The 15,814-nt window shown below is 56.2% G+C and overlaps 8 protein-coding genes across 8 annotated transcripts; 3 read left to right on the top strand and 5 right to left on the bottom strand.

Annotated features, from left to right (window-relative positions):
• Positions 1-410: 410 nt before the first annotated feature.
• Positions 411-1,911, bottom strand: G647_05998 (uncharacterized protein; the record flags this gene model as incomplete). Its single annotated transcript, XM_008730323.1, has 3 exons — positions 411-901; positions 1,001-1,175; positions 1,234-1,911. The coding sequence occupies 3 exons, from the start codon at positions 1,909-1,911 to the stop codon at positions 411-413; spliced, it is 1,344 nt and encodes a 447-aa protein (XP_008728545.1).
• Positions 1,912-2,764: 853 nt separating this feature from the next.
• G647_05999 (uncharacterized protein) lies at positions 2,765-3,514 on the top strand (the record flags this gene model as incomplete). The annotated part of the gene is made up of 5 exons (XM_008730324.1): positions 2,765-2,837; positions 2,941-3,020; positions 3,092-3,217; positions 3,303-3,382; positions 3,454-3,514. The coding sequence occupies 5 exons, from the start codon at positions 2,765-2,767 to the stop codon at positions 3,512-3,514; spliced, it is 420 nt and encodes a 139-aa protein (XP_008728546.1).
• Positions 3,515-3,764: 250 nt separating this feature from the next.
• On the bottom strand, positions 3,765-4,913 carry G647_06000 (uncharacterized protein; the record flags this gene model as incomplete). The annotated part of the gene is made up of 1 exon (XM_008730325.1): positions 3,765-4,913. The coding sequence occupies one exon, from the start codon at positions 4,911-4,913 to the stop codon at positions 3,765-3,767; it is 1,149 nt and encodes a 382-aa protein (XP_008728547.1).
• An 835-nt stretch (positions 4,914-5,748) lies between these two features.
• On the bottom strand, positions 5,749-7,554 carry G647_06001 (uncharacterized protein; the record flags this gene model as incomplete). Its single annotated transcript, XM_008730326.1, has 1 exon — positions 5,749-7,554. The coding sequence occupies one exon, from the start codon at positions 7,552-7,554 to the stop codon at positions 5,749-5,751; it is 1,806 nt and encodes a 601-aa protein (XP_008728548.1).
• Positions 7,555-7,944: 390 nt separating this feature from the next.
• On the top strand, positions 7,945-9,642 carry G647_06002 (uncharacterized protein; the record flags this gene model as incomplete). The annotated part of the gene is made up of 1 exon (XM_008730327.1): positions 7,945-9,642. One exon carries the CDS (start codon positions 7,945-7,947, stop codon positions 9,640-9,642), a length of 1,698 nt encoding a protein of 565 aa, XP_008728549.1.
• A 1,086-nt stretch (positions 9,643-10,728) lies between these two features.
• Positions 10,729-11,322, bottom strand: G647_06003 (uncharacterized protein; the record flags this gene model as incomplete). Its single annotated transcript, XM_008730328.1, has 1 exon — positions 10,729-11,322. The coding sequence occupies one exon, from the start codon at positions 11,320-11,322 to the stop codon at positions 10,729-10,731; it is 594 nt and encodes a 197-aa protein (XP_008728550.1).
• A 720-nt stretch (positions 11,323-12,042) lies between these two features.
• On the top strand, positions 12,043-13,452 carry G647_06004 (formamidopyrimidine-DNA glycosylase; the record flags this gene model as incomplete). Its single annotated transcript, XM_008730329.1, has 1 exon — positions 12,043-13,452. The coding sequence occupies one exon, from the start codon at positions 12,043-12,045 to the stop codon at positions 13,450-13,452; it is 1,410 nt and encodes a 469-aa protein (XP_008728551.1).
• A 238-nt stretch (positions 13,453-13,690) lies between these two features.
• On the bottom strand, positions 13,691-15,241 carry G647_06005 (uncharacterized protein; the record flags this gene model as incomplete). Its single annotated transcript, XM_008730330.1, has 1 exon — positions 13,691-15,241. The coding sequence occupies one exon, from the start codon at positions 15,239-15,241 to the stop codon at positions 13,691-13,693; it is 1,551 nt and encodes a 516-aa protein (XP_008728552.1).
• Between the last annotated feature and the right edge of the window lie 573 nt (positions 15,242-15,814).

Here is a 15,814-nt window from a genome sequence, read left to right on the forward strand (position 1 = left end):
GTAGGAGCTTGATTGACCACCACTTTGGTGAGCCACTTGGACACTTCCACATACTGTGACATTGAGCCCATACTCCTTTTTCCCTTCCCGTGTACGTGCTTGGGCCATATCGTCAATGTGCCGGCATCTCCGACGCTAGAGGACGACGCAGCGGCCTCTGTCGTCCTCGCGTCTAGCATCTACGGCGAGCATTCCTCTCCATTGTATCAGAGTCAGCGACCTCGGGCCATGGGACTAGGTGGTCCCCGCTCGCCCCCGTTGTAGGCATCGTGGGTCACGAGGGAGGTTCTCCCTTGATGGACTCGCTCACCAATCCGTTGTCCACGCAGTCTAAAGTATCCAGAGCACGGGACACGGGATATGTATTCTGCAGTACGGTGTCCCCCGCGTTGGACAGTACAATCTAACATCTAGACCCGAGTCGAAAAGACCCACCAAATCACCAGCATGAGTGTCGACAGCGCCGGGACAACATCGAGCAGGTGGCTGATTCCAAACCTGTCCGCCAGTAGACCGATAGACAGGGGTGCAAGGGCACCGCCGGCCTGTCCCATCGCCGCGGCGGCGGCGACAGCACCGACGCGTCCCTTTGTCGGCAGTTTCGTCGCCAGGAGTAAGATGCCGGAGGGAAATAACGGACCGCAGAAGAGCCCGTTCAAGCCGAGAAAGACCAGCGAGGAGGCGGGGTGGGTGATCTGTCGGAATAGGATCTGCAAGATCGTCGAACAGACGATATACGTCGAGATAGAAAGACGGAGGCCGAAGGACTGCGTGACGAAGCCGAGAAGAAGTCTACCGACGGCCATGCCGGCCCAGAAGGAGGAGGAGGAGAGGGAAGCTGTCAGCGGGTCGGCGTGCCGGATGCGGCGCATGAAGAGGACGATCCAGTCGGAAAATGATGCTTTGTACCTTGGATCTAGCATGGACTTGGGGGATGAAGGATGAGGTGTGAAGTGCGAAGAATGACAAGCTGGGACTGTGCTTGCAAGGTTGGACTTACATTCAATGCCGACGTAGACGAAGAAGAACAGACCGCACATCCAGGTGGCGGTGATTCGGAAGGGGTTTGACACCCGGTTGTCTTGCGGTCCGCTTGCAGTCGAACGATACTTTGCAGCAGTATCGCGCCGGAATGCTAGGCCGTCTGCCATGAGCTCTAGGCTCAGAAGGGCGGCCTTTCATGGAGAGGTCAGACTTCGGCATGCATGGAAGGGTGATGGCTCGGTGGCTTACAGCAAGGCCGTAGAATCCATACCACTCAAACCCTTTGTTCAGAACAGCCAACGCAGCGATGGGACCGACAACACACCCAGCGGAGAATGCTCCGTGCATCATGCCCTGACAAATGTTGGCGTAAGGCAGGCTGCTTGCCCAGGCACACCAGCCAGCGTCGGCGAGGCCAGTCCCGAAGCCAAAGAGAGAGTACGTCGCCAGAGCAACATTGAAGGACGGCCCGGTAGCGAGCAAAGCCGCAGCCGAGAGACGGAATAGAGGCGCCAACAGTGCAATTCCCCTCCGACCAAGACGAAGATGAAGATGCTGTATGACTGCCGTGGCGCAGAGGTATCCCCCCATATGTGCCACGAAGAGTGATGCCGTGGGCCCGTCGCTGAGGTGATAGAATCGCTCAATGTCGGGAATCAAAGCTCCCACGGCGGTTTGACAGACGCCCATGATGAAGAAATCGAATATCACGCTGAGAAGCTTGAAGGTGTCCTCATGCTGCCAAGCTCGACCGGATTTTGTCTCTGAAACCTCGTCACCGGGAACAGGAGTGTTGCCTCCTCCCTGGGTATGCGAGTCATGAGAGGATATCGGTTCCCCGTCGGACGGTTGCAAGAGGGGTTGTCGCTCTCCGTCTAGGAGTTGTCTCCTACCCGTTGAGTCGGTTGCCGCCTGTCCAGGTGCCATCGCAACAGGACGGATAATCATGCGGCGATCGATTCGCAATGGCAGGCTTATCGAAAGGGGACCATACCGCCCATGGTGAAAGAAGTGTGCATTGGCTCATGCTCAACGGGCTAGAAAGGACAAAAGCACTGCCAGCGTGACAGCGGTAGGCGGTATTCCCGCTGCGACTTTTGGGGGAAAGGCTCCCTTACATGTTGAATTCAATGGATCCTCATAGTAGTAATATGGTAGACCACGAAAATACGCAGTGGGCTGCTGATACTAGCGGAGTAGAAGTTGTACATAGAATCTACTCCGAGCTCACCCCGCTCACGGCTACAGTAAATGGCCTAGTTAGGGGGGATACTGCACCGCCTGGGGCAGCGGATCATCTGCCGCATTCTATGAAACCTTGTAGGGATCCCAAGCAGTTCCCCCAGAACTTCACATCCCGGGCTATTCGAATCGTTCTCCAGCTCACAATTACAGGTTGCTTAAATCCGAGGTAGCTCTCCAGCCGCGATACTGTACTCGAAAGTGGGATACTGTAGCAGTTGTCCGGCGATCCCCAAGAACCCTACTGGGGGTAAGCGAACGGGCTGCAGGCATGTGACTAGTCGTGCTGGTCTCGCTGTGGCTGTGGCAAGGCACCCCGCATGTCACACGTGACCCTCCCGCCTTGCACCGCCACGCCATGCGATTGCCTTGCGGCGCGTGCCTCTCATGTTCCCTGCTTGACCTTGGTAATTTCTCGTAGACTCGATTCCGAAACACCCCCCCACACCCACCCCTCATACAGCAGAATACTGTGTGCTGCGTACGGACTCAACTGCACCACACCTACCGCGTTCCAGAAGACAGCGAGCCAATCGCCATGGGCGCCAAAGTACCTCGAAACTTCCGGCTGCTGGAAGAGCTGGAGAAGGGCGAGAAAGGACTGGGGGCAGGTTAGTCCATCCATCCATCCATCCAGTCGTACCATGCCATGCCGTGGATACAGTCGCGTGCACCTGCTGCGTAACGCCAACGCTAACATTGACGGTATCGCAGAGGCGTGCTCGTACGGCCTAGCAGATGGCGACGATCTAATGATGACGAATTGGAACGGCACCATCCTCGGACCTCCTCACGTATGTGCCTACCCAAGCGACAGGTGTGCGCATATCAAGGAATCCAGACTGATACTCAGGCGCCGTTGCAGAGCGTGCACGAGAACCGCATTTACAGCGTCAACATCCATTGTGGGGACCAGTATCCTGACCTTCCGCCCACGATCCAGTTCGTCTCGCGAGTCAATCTGCCGTGCGTGGATCAGAAGACCGGAAAGGTGAGGAGAAGACACTCCTGGGGGAAGAGGGAGGGGAGAGCGCACAGAGGCACAGCACATGCTAATGTTTATGGCCTGGTGTCAGGTTGATCCGTCGAAGCTGCCTTGTCTGGCGAACTGGAAGCGCGACTACACCATGGAAACCATCCTGATCGAGCTGAGACGGTACGTCTGAGCAGAGCGTAGTGTGATGTGATGGGACGGGACTTCGGGGCTAACGTCGAGCGTGCGTGCAGATACATGGCTCTCCCGCAGCACAAGAAACTGCCACAGCCTCAGGAAGGGACTACTTTCTAAACTCGCCGGACCACACCAGGGCCGATCGTTGACGCGGAATCAAGCTTGTAACGGTACAGGGATGAATTGACGAAGGTTGACGAATGCATGCATAGCCGGCGTTGGCTTCTCATACTGATACGACACACGGGTTTCTGAACCGTATTTACAGACTTGCACATCGAGTGGTAGGGAAGGTACCAGCTCGTTGAGCCGTTGGTCTATATCCTCCAATCCCAATCAATGCGCTTGCCCATTCCTGCTCTCCGTGCTAGATGAAACCCGAAGATACGCTGCTGGGCTGTAGATCCTGGTCATGTTGTGTAGGCACTTGCCCCTCAGTACCGAAGATGCCGCTCGCCTGCTTCCTGGCCATGCGTCTTGCATGCTTTCTCTCCTTGCGTTCCTGTTCTCTCAATTCTCTCTCTTTGACCACAACCTCACGCCAGTACCGCTCTCCCAGCAGGGCGTACTGCTTCCCACGCTCCAGGACGGCCAGTTCGAGCCCGCGATCCACCTCTCGGAGATGTGTTGCCCAGGATATTCGTGGCTTGAACCCCGAGCCGGGATGTTGCTTAGGCGAGGTGCCAGCACCCTCAATCGGCGGATGATAGTACCGGATTGTCGCCCGGGGATTATGTGACTTCGCCGACCTCTGCCCCTCGGCCCCCTCCACCAGAGGACCACCACCAGCACCAGCACCATTGTCGTCGTTGTCATCGACAATGTTGCCTACCCTCGCGACGATACTGTCCCATTGGTCTTCCCACTCGGCTATCTGGATCCGCCGCCGTATATCCTTGTGCTGCTCCCACTTCCGCACCCCCCATCGGATCTTCTCCTTCAGCACGCGATTCACCAGCACGGGCGTCGGCCCAGGGTACTTGAGCAAGGGGACCCCTTGGGCAAGGATCAAGTTGGGCACCTTGCGCACCCCGGACTTGACTTCGCCCAGCGGGCGCGGGTGTTGGAAGATCCGCGGCGACGACGGCGTGGAAGCGTGGTTCGCCTTGTCGGCCACGCGCCTCAGATTCTCCAGGTGCGCATACCGGCTCGGAGGCGGCGGTTTCCACCGCGCGGCAAGCGTCCGGCGGTACGTGGCCGTCGATTCGGCCTGGAGGGCGACGTGCTCGAGGAGCTGGCTGAGCTGGTCGAGCGCGGTGGGGGATTTCGCGGCACACCCGCGCAGGAGGTCGAGGAAGCCGTGGCCCGCCTCGAGACCATGGATGATCTGAGACCGAGAGAGGAGCGTGCGGTCCCTGTGGAAGCGGTACCGGACGAGCGAGCGCAGGGTTTCAGCGATTTTGGTGCTGGATGTCGCAGTGCCGACGTGCCGGCTCTCGCGGAGGAGAGACCTGAAGAGCCCGAGACATGCTAGTCGATGAGGCCCCGATTTGTGCGGAGCGAGGTAACGGGGCATCCGCTCATTCTCTCCTCTGCCCTTTTCTAGGTCGTGTGTTTGGAGAATCGCGAACACGTTTTTTCGTTCCGGCAGGACGATACCAGCCTTGTCCCGAGAAATTCAAAGGAAGGTCCGCCGACGCGAGGCTGCATGAGGTAATTTGCATTAGCGTGCACGAGTCACGATCGCGTCCTAACCTCATTTGGCCGTCACCAGGCGGGTCGCAATCACGGACCTCACGGTGTGACCGAACATTCACCCGTCGAATAACATCAGATCCGACATAGATTGGTTGAGCCTTCCTATATGAGACGGATCCATATGAAGTACTCTGCCCACTTTGGGATGAGGATATTAAAGCCGAGTCATTGTCGTCTACTAGATGCCATCTACGTGTGCTCGTGTCTAGGCAGCCCTTTGGAGGGGTCGAGTCAATTCTGGTTTAGTCGAAGATCAGACTGGGTTGTCGGAGTGAAGGTATACGATACCATCTGAATACATTCTGGTGTTGGGCGTCAAGGACGGTTGCATGGATGCGAGACTCCGAGACACACGCCGGTGGGAAGAACAGGGTTTCACTACATGGATACATGAGCACATGTAGTTCACGGGAGCGACCCTGTCTTGGATGACGGAAGCGGACGGTAGACTTCAAGATAGGATCGATTTAGGGAAAAGAAACAAAAACAGCAGTAGCCTTCTATAGCGAGCCGAGCCAGTCATCAATGTATTCGTCCCAGGTTGCGTCTCGGGATAATGTCATTGGGTATCAAATGCCTCTATATCATGTCTGTCGTGTAGTCCTGGATATGGGCGACTCAAGTGGCCTGTTTGAAGTGTGGTCCTCAGACGTCTACCATCCTCCTCCACTCAACCCCGCGATGCTCGCTATTCGCTCCGTGTCACTCATCTTGCTCGCTGGCTTGTTCTTACCTACATCACTCTCGACCTCGCGGAAGGTCGTGTATGCAAGCTTGGATATGGGGACCCCAGCGAGACGGGACCAGTGATGGAGTAAGTCGTGGACCTCATCCACATCGATGCCGTTGATGATTTGACCTTCCTTGTGGCCATTCATTTTCACATGACCGTTGAGACCATTCGTCATCTCCACATCCCCTAGATCGTCATCACAAGAGAGGTCTTCATCCGAATCAGCGGAGTAATAAGCTTCGTCGACTCTTCGCAACCACTCCTTCTGAGCCTGAGGACTGAGTCCATTTGCAACTTCTTCACCTCTTGTCTGCGGTAAAATCTCAAGGACGTCGTCAATCTTGATCTGTCCGCCTCCATTCGTACAGCCCCCGGGACAAGCCATGACTTCCACATAAGCGTAATCGCTTGCACTGCTTGCGCCGGCAGCTTGGGTCATCCGTCTTGCCGCTCCGGGTAGTTTGCTCTGTCTCGCCGGTTTCAGTTTCCGAACCAGGTTCTGAATATTTCGGAAGCCGTAGTATCGTGCACATTTCATGAGTGACGCACCGGACGAGGATAGGAGCGCATATTCAACTACGTCGACATTTCGGCCGCGTTGAACTGATATGGTAGACCCAGGGTGGCGGGACTGTTCTGTGAGAAGGATGTGGTAGAGATAGCCACCTGAGGAGCCAGCGTTCACCGTCTGTTGTTGACTCCGCCGTCGTGGCTTCGGGAAGAGGAACTGTGAGATTCGAGAGTCCGGAAACGGGACACGATCGGAGGCGGATAGTGGTTTGCGCGGGAGCTCGGATAGTTGAATACCACGTGCCGAGGCGAGGGAAAGGAGCTCGCGGGAAGTAATAACACAGTCGACGTCGCGTATCGGGGAACTGGAAGAGTCAGAGCCATCTCTCCACCAACGGTCAGTAAGCTCCTCTCTGCTGGCCTCGAGTTTCTTGTCGAAGCACGGCATAATTGCCAGATGCCAAATCTGCGAAGGATGGATGCCCAGAGTGCTGCTTAAAGTTGACTTGAGGAGCGTTCCCGATAGTGCCTGGGGAGATTTCAGGTTCGATAGGTGAGGGAGGATATGTGGATGTGTCTTCTCAGCATAGCAGATCCAACCAGGACAAGCAGAAGCCAGGACCGGCCTAGGCTTGGACTTGCTGGTTATTGATTCTGCTACCTCCTCCGCTCCCAGCACTAGACAGGCCTCTCTGGCCTGGTTGGTATCAACCACATAAGAGAAGGCACTGTTATTTTGTCCACCTATCCGCAGACCTTGCGATCCACTAAGAAACTGTTCAATCATAAAACCAGCATTTCTCTCCGATATGCCGTAAGTAGCAGCCAGACTCGCCCGGACCTGCGGGCTCACGCTCGCGATGAAGAGTTTCGCATCCGCGGGCGGGGCAATGTGCCCATTGACAAAGCCATTTTTCTTGTGGATTAAGTACCGTACATCCAACGAAGGATGAGCATCTAGAGTGTTCAGGACTTCTGTATGTGACTGCAGAGACACCAGCACCGCTTCGGCGGAAGTGACACAGCCTGAGCAGGCGAGGCAATCAGTCAAGGATATGGATGCGGGCGCAGGATTTTGTGCCAGGACCTTGTCCTCGGTCGTGACTTCGTAAGGGTTCGAGTCGTCCTGCTTCGGGAGGGTCTCGATAGGTTTAATGCAGGCGACGCCAGGCGAGATGAAGTCATTCAGGTCGTCTGCTGAGAGAATGGCGCTCATGATCGCTGGGCGAGGTAGGCGGAGGACTAGAATTCGGACGCCCTCGAACTCGACGAACCTCCAAATTAATTGGTGATGGGAGTGGCGTTGGTTGATCAACTGGCAGCGCAGGAATTATTAATGGCGAAAATGGCACGAACTCCGACCATCGGCCGCGCGCAAAATTGCCTGCGACTTGACGTATTCGCCCCTCCGCAGCCGTTGGTGATAGTGATGATCACGTGGCGATAGCGGTGCTGCATGACTAAGCAATATTCTAGGAAGTCTCCCCGACGCAGCCGGTGCGCAGTGTACAATGTCCAATGTCCATCTCACACGACCCTCTGCCTGCCTCTGACCAGCGCACACGACCACACCCGACCACCACCAGCATGCATATATTGGCTCTGTATGCCCATTCAGCCAGAACAGTACAAGAGAGAAGAGGTGGAATTGGAAGAGATGCCCGCCGCCCGAGACGATGATACTTCACCAGACGCGCCGCTAATTGCGGACCACCAGCGACATGACAATGAGCGTACCACCGCCTCTGTAACCGTAGAGCACTCTGGGAACACTTTCATATGGGCTTTAACAGTTTCCGCCTGCATATCCGGCCTCCTCTTCGGCTATGACACTGGTGTCATATCCAGTACCCTCGTGTCCATTGGCACCGATCTATCCGGTCGGACATTGACCACTCTCGACAAAGGGCTCATTACCTCTTGCACCAGCCTTTTCGCCCTCGTCGCAAGTCCTGTCGCCGGGGTTCTGGCAGACAAGGTGGGACGGAAGAACATCATCCTCTTTGCAGATGCACTTTTCACGGCTGGCGCGCTTTGGCAAGCCTTGACCAGCTCACTATGGGGAATGATACTTGGTAGAAGTATCGTTGGACTCGCCATTGGAGGCGCCAGTCTCATTGTGCCGCTGTACATTTCTGAGCTCGCACCGAGTCACCTACGAGGGAGGCTGGTCACAGTATCTTTGCTCTTCATTACCGGCGGCCAGGTCATTGCATACTTGATTGGATGGGCTTTTTCTACCATGCCAGGCGGATGGAGATGGATGGTCGGTCTCGGCTCCGCGCCTGCCTTGGCACAACTAGTCATGTTGGCCTTCATGCCAGAGACTCCGCGTTTCCTGGCGAAGGTCCACAGAGAAACGGAAGCCAGGGCTGTTCTCACAAAGGTGTACCGTGGAATGACGGACAAGCCGGACGATCTCGTCACCCAAATTATTCTCGCCATCCGGAAAGAACTTCTTGACGAGGAGGAAGCCCATGCTCAGCTCCGCCACTTGCCAGAGTCCAAAGCACCCTTCCTTATCAATCCGACGTTACAATCTTTATTACTCCACCCACCACACGCGAGAGCTCTGACTATCACCTGCTCGCTCCAAAGTCTTCAACAGCTCTGCGGATTCAACTCCCTCATGTACTTCTCCGCCACCATCTTTCAGCTATTAGGCTTCGAGTCTCCGACATTGACGTCCCTGAGCGTTGCGGGTACCAATTTCCTCTTCACCATTGCTGCATTCAACCTGATCGACAGAATTGGCCGTCGGAGGATCTTACTCCTCACGATCCCCTTCATGGCGTTGGGCCTGCTCCTCTGTGCCGTTGCATTCGCCTTCATCCGCCTCCCTGCAGATGACGACAAAGTCGACGCTCGTGCGCCCAACCGTAATCCATATGGCGATCCTATCCCACGACTCCCGGCCATCAGCATACTCGTCGCCATGATCATATACGTGTCAAATTATGCGATGGGTCTCGGGCCTGTTCCCTGGCAGCAATCCGAACTATTCCCGCTCAGTGTGCGCTCGCTGGGCTCATCCTTGGCCACGGCGACGAATTGGCTGTGTAATACCGTCGTGGGACTGACATTCCTTCCCATGATGGACTTTCTCGGTCCGCAGTGGACGTTTGTCTGCTACGCTGCCGTCTGTGCCGTCGGGTGGGTGGTCGTTTGGTGCATCTATCCGGAAACTATGGGGCTGGGGCTCGAAGACGTAGGCGAGCTGTTAAGGCACGGCTGGGGAGTCAAGGAGAGCTTGCAGCGCGTGGACAGGCATAGGGCTAGAAATAGACTTGGCGGGGAGAATTGACGCAAGTCGGCCACGGCGCCACCTCTCGCCTTCTCCTCAGGGGTGGCATAGCATAGAGCATAGGACAGGTCAAGATAGACGCGGCATAGACAACAGCATGTGCCAGGCGTTGATTACGTCTTCTACACAATTGAGGAGCTGGCGTTTAGTAGTATCTCCTCCCCGTCTTCTAGGCCAACCCCTATTTACGTCCAGAGTTCTGAGATATCGATCCTGCCTCGTCCTCAGCCTCGCCTTCAGCCTCGCCGTACAGGTAAAGTGAAGTGAATGCGCATCAATCTTCACTAACTCATCCGGCCTAGTTTCCCCCAGAGATCAATATTCACATAGTCACCACCGGGGATAGATATATCCAAGTCGCCAAAAATGACCCAACTAACGATGGCAGGAACTCGCAGCTCGACCGATGATAGGATCCGATCCGATCGAACGACTCGAATGACCGACTTATCGAACGAGGGACCCGAACGACTTGTCGACTTTCGAACGATCTGACCTTCGCCAACACCGACTCGAACATCCGACTCGAACGAACGATCCGATGTGTCCACGATTCGAACCCGATCGAGAGCGGCGCTACGAAATGGTAAAAAATCCCATCCCGGGGTTTCTCTGCACCAGCGAGGTCCTGTTCAACACAGGCCACGCGCAGAGTTTTTGTCCTTTCTTGTCGGCAGGGGAGACAAGGGGAAGGCGGTCAGGGCTTTTTTTTCTTTCTCGTGGAACTTCCAATCGGACGCGACGAGATGTGATATGTAAGAGTAGAGATGGATTGCCTCACCCGAGCTAGGCCGGCCCTGCTTGCAAGTCGTGCTTTGCGCTGCGCCGTCTAAGTTGATATCCTCGACTGTCCGAGCTCTGCCTTGCAAGCAGTCAGACTGAGTTGAGATGCTGTTTGATTGAAGAACGGGCTTTCGGTGTGCTCTCCTTTCCGAGAAGACTTGGACTTCAACTTTTCTCACCTAGGTGGTGTGTTGCGCGCAATGCATTGTGTCTCATTGTATTGTATTGCATCGCATCGCATTACAGCCGCGCCGCCAAGTTGACTTTTCTCATTTAATATAGCGTGCGTGATTGTTCGCACCTTCATCTCCTCCCTTCTCGCCACTTGTCCACAGCTTCATCCCACGTCACCTCATCGACGCCCTCGCACCGGTCCTGGACGACTCCCCACGTCCGACTTCGGACGATCTGCTCCACGGCATTCTCATTCCTCAATAACCCGGCCAGCATTTCTGCACGCGACTCCCTCGGGAAGAACCGTCCCGAGTACGGATCCAGCCGCTCATTGACGATCCGTTCGGCGTCTCGCCTGTTCAAAGCTTCTCGCTCGATCAGGTCCGGATCGTTTGGGTCCGGACTCGTGGCCACACTTGTACAGTATGAAATCACGTCGGAGCGGACCTGCCAGCTCGGAAACAGAACAGAGTGTATAAACGTCCGGCTCGTCTCCTTCGGTATAGGCGCCCGGGTTAACGATGTCGGTAGCGAAGGGTTCCGTATCGACGTGGAGGACGGGTCGAACGGCGTTGTCGAGGACGGTGTGAGCAGGGCGTTGAGGTTCGTCGATATGCTGTCGTCTATGCTTGCGCGGGAGAGGCGCAGGAAGTCTCGAAGCACGCGCGTGTTGAAGCAGAATTGAGGTGTGAGATTCGTGGGTGCGGTGGTCGGTTTGGACATTATAGGAGGTCGAGATGAAGGCTTAGGAGCTCGCCTAGGTATTGACGGCTCTGGTTGTCTATCTCGTGGTGCAGCAGCTCGGGATGGAGGGTCCGCGTGGAGAGCTTGAGAGGCGGGTGGAGGCGAGTCTGGAGAATGTGAGGGAGGGGATGCTGAGGTCCAAAACCACGCCAGATTGATGACTGTGACGGACTATCGCTGGAATATACAAAAGCAACAAAGTTTACTTAAGGCATCAAGGACGCTGGGAATGATTACGATTATCTGGCAGCACGGAGTACACAGTGTTGTGACGTGCAATAGTTACTTGTAGATGAGGAGAGGACGAGGCTGCACTTTGACAACGACGCACATGCATTATGTCATCGATGCTCGTTGTGCTCGGCGCTCGTCGCTCGTATTGCCGTATATGCCTCGAACCACTCAACGCGTCACTTGATAGGGAGAACGCGTTGTGACTCAAGAAACTTCGTTCCACCAATTATTCACCGCACAATCGCTGTCTGTGTCAAAGAGTATCCCGAAGGAGTCTACCTGCAGGCGTCGCTCACTCGAGAGTGTGTCTCTCTATCTACAGAGAGATTGAAAGAAGAGCCCCAAGCAGCAGGCAGGTCAAAATCAAAGTGAAGGAGGCCTACTGAAGCACTCCTGAAACACACACCACGTCTCTCAACAACCCAACAACGAACCTCACCAGAACGGATTTCTACATCGGACACCATGCCTGAGATCGCCGAGGTCGCACGCATTGTGCATTATATTCGCAAACTGCTTGTCGGCAAGACCATCGCCAAAGTCAGCGCGCAGGATGACCCGATCGTCTACGGCAAAGTCGGCACTTCCGCCGCCGAGTTCGAACAGCACATGACTGGCAAGACAGTCGTCGATGCCGGCCAGCAAGGCAAGTATTTCTGGATGATCATGTCGAGCCCGCCCCATCCGGTCATGCACTTCGGCATGACGGGCTGGATGAACTTCAAGTCAGAACACACGTACTACTACCAGCCCAAGGCGGCCAAGAAGAAGGACGAGCCGTGGCCGCCCAAGTTCGTCAAGTTCATGCTCGAGACAGAGCCCGAGAAAGGAGAGGACGCCGTCGAAGCTGCATTCGTCGACATGAGGAGACTCGCGCGTATAAGGCTGGTCGATTGTCCTGCCGCCGAGATTCGACAGAACACGCCGCTGAAAGAGAACGGCCCGGATCCTGTCATTGACAAGGCCGTCGTCACGGTGGACTGGCTCCGGCAGAAGTGCGGGTCGAAGAAAGTCCCCATCAAAGCCATGCTGTTGGACCAGGCCAATATTTCGGGCATCGGCAACTGGGTCGGTGACGAGGTGTTGTTCAACGCAAAGATTCATCCGGAGCAGTATGCAAACACACTCAAGGACGGACAGATCGAGCAGCTGCACAAGGCCATCCATTACATCTGCAGCACGGCCGTGGAATTGCTGGGCGATTCCGACAAGTTTCCTGACGATTGGCTGTTCAGACACCGATGGCAGAAGGGCAAGAAGAACGCTTCGAACACGTTGCCCAGTGGCGAGAAGATTGCGTTCCTGACCGTGGGTGGTCGGACCAGCGCCGTGGTTCCCTCGATCCAGAAGAAAACGGGACCTGTGGCGAAAGACATGGATGAAGCGGTGCTGGTCGATGGAGAGGATGAGAAGCCGAAGAAAGCACAAGGGAAGAAACGCAAGGCCGTAAAGGAAGAGGAAGAGGATGACGAAGAAGACGAGGAAGAAAAGCAGCCTAAGAAGCCGAATAAGCGAGGCAAGGCCATCAAAGCTCCCGACGAGGACGACGAGGAGAAAAAGCCGAAGAGATCGAGAAGAGGCAAGATTGTAAAGGAAGAAGAGAGTGAGGACGAGGAAATGGAAGAAGACGAAGAGGAGGTGCTACCTCGTAAAACTACCGCTCGGGGCAAGGCGCAAGCGAAGAAAGAAGCAAAGCCGGAGCCCAACGGGAATGCAAAGCCACTCAGACCAACCAAGGCTGCTGCGAGGATCGCAAAGGAGACGGCGGAAGAATTGCCAGCCAAGGGTGCGAAAAAAGCTGGGAAGCCTTCAGCACCTGACGTGACTTCGAATGCCGCGGGGAGAAGGCGGTCAGGTCGCCAAAGCAAGGCTTGAAGTCTATGATCGCAGCGGGACGTTAGGGGTTAACGGTATCACGCGGGCAGGGACCACTTGTATCAATATGGCGTCTCCGTCAGGCATCTGACCAGGGGTATCTCGAGTATCATGAATGTCCTGTCTGCCCTGTCTCTACGTGCAACCCTGCCCAATTGTTCAAGTGTCCATACTCACAGTAGAAGACCTGCAGATACCAGAAAGTCCCAAAACCAACCAAGACGCCGTTAACAATCTCCTATTCTGACTCCGAACTGGCCGACTTGCGCCTCCATGTCACCATGTCCATCACGCGAGCCCTGAACCCCTCCTTCGATGCTCCCTGGAGCCCTGTCTCTTCATCGGCGACGGTCTGCTCATTTGCTCCCATGCCACTCTCGGCCTGATCGAGCTCCTTGAAGAAGCGCGGGATCAAGTTGATGGCCAACGGGTAGGTCAACACAAGGCCGAAGCACCCGGCAGTCAACCACCAGGCAGGGGAGATGCCAACGCGCTCGACAAGCTGGCCCATCAGCGCCGGCTGGAGAGCACCACCCGAGATGCTGACGACCATCAGTGTCTCGCAGGAAGCCTTCCACTCGTCGAAGCCGGCGGTCGCGCTCTCGAAGACCATAGGAAAGGATGGTGCCTCGAAGAACATGACCATGACGGCCACGGCGATCGCAGCCTCGGCCGAGATGCCGGTTCCCGCGCCGACAAAGGCCACCGCACCCGCGATGAAGCATAATAGCACCCATCGAGGCCGGAACACCTTGGGGAAGGCGACCAGTCCAGCAGCAGCGAACCGACCGGCGACGAATGCCGTCTGGGCCACCGACATCCAAATGGCGGCCATGTTGTCGCTCTGGCACGCGTTGACCTTCATGTGCTCGATGAAGAACTGAGCAAACGTCACCTGGCAGCCCAGATTGACGAAATTGGCGAAGAAGGCCCACCAGACGCGAGCAAAGCGGGTCGACACTAGCGGGTGCTTCCACAGCGTCCAACCACAGGTGGCCTTGTTGGCAGGGACGGGGACCGCGATCTCCGGGAACCAGTTGGTGCGGAAGAAGAGAATAGAGATGACCAGCGCCAACGAACCGACACAGGCGCCCAGAAGCCGGTAGAAAGTGATGACGCTGCCGAGCTTGTCGCAGCCCGAGGCGGCCTTGTCCGGCATGAGGCATCGGCCCTCGTGGAGGGGATCGGTCGGAGGGCGCACGGTCGAGCTGTCCAGGTTGAAGATGAAGGCGTTGGCCAGGAAAGGCGCGACCACCGTGCCGATACCGGCCCAAGCTTGGGCAACCAGGATGCGCAGCGTGGCCTGGCGTTCGGGACCACAGTTGACGGCATATGGATTCGCGGAGCGCTCCAACGTCGACACACCGAGACCGATGACAAGATGGCCGGCCACCATGCCCCAGAGCGAGCAGTTCGCCGCGCCGATGGACATTAGCTCGTTGCCCACCGCAAGGATGAACAAGCCGACCGCCATGGCGACCCGATACCCACACCGCTTCACCAACGGTCCGCCGATGAGAAGCGTGCCGGGAATGTACGCCGTGTAGTACCCCGCGGCGAGGATGGCGGCCTTCTCGCGGCTAACGCCCATGGCTACCTTGACGTGGTAGTTCATGATGTCGAGTAGCCCGTATGCGAGGCCCCACATGAAAAAGAGGAAGAGGGAGGCGATGGCGATGGGCAGCACCGTCTCCCGGGGCCGGAGCTCCTTCCCAACACGCGTCTGGCCGTGTTGGACGTCGAGGCGCGCAATACGCTCGACGGCGCTGGTGATGACGCGGGGAGACATTGTCAATGAATGGCGTCAAAGGAAAAGCTGGGAGGCGGCAGGAACAATGGCGAGAGGGAAGTGGACGGAGGACGCGGCAAACCCTGCTACACAGGAGCTTGCAGAACTTGAAAAGGGGACTTGCTTGCTTGATGTTGATCAAGGGAAAGAAGCCAGAACAAGTTGTGGGTGTACTTATAGCTCAGGTGGACGTCTTGAGGAAGATCTTGAGAACTGGACACGAAATGCTCCAGGGAGGATGCTCGAACTTATAGGTACTTTTCCTGCGTAAGGTCCTCCCTCTTCCCAGACCTCCTCCACGATGGTGCAAAGGGTAGACTCACGGTCCATGTCTCGAGCTCTTCACGGCGGGCCAGTTGGAACAGTAGGATGGTACCAGCGCCATGTTCGATGAGGCCTTGTTTACCATGGACGACGACGAAGTAAACAAACAGGCGCGACTTTCCCACTCTGCAACATCTGCTTGGTCCGGATGCCTACGATGTGAACGTCGACAACCCACCAGGTACTCGCGGTGGCCCTGGCTCTCGCTCAAGGGACGGGTGTCGACAAGGCTGGAAAACCTGGTCGGCG

This window comes from Cladophialophora carrionii (assembly GCF_000365165.1).
Source record: "Cladophialophora carrionii CBS 160.54 unplaced genomic scaffold supercont1.5, whole genome shotgun sequence".
Taxonomy (NCBI): domain Eukaryota; kingdom Fungi; phylum Ascomycota; class Eurotiomycetes; order Chaetothyriales; family Herpotrichiellaceae; genus Cladophialophora; species Cladophialophora carrionii.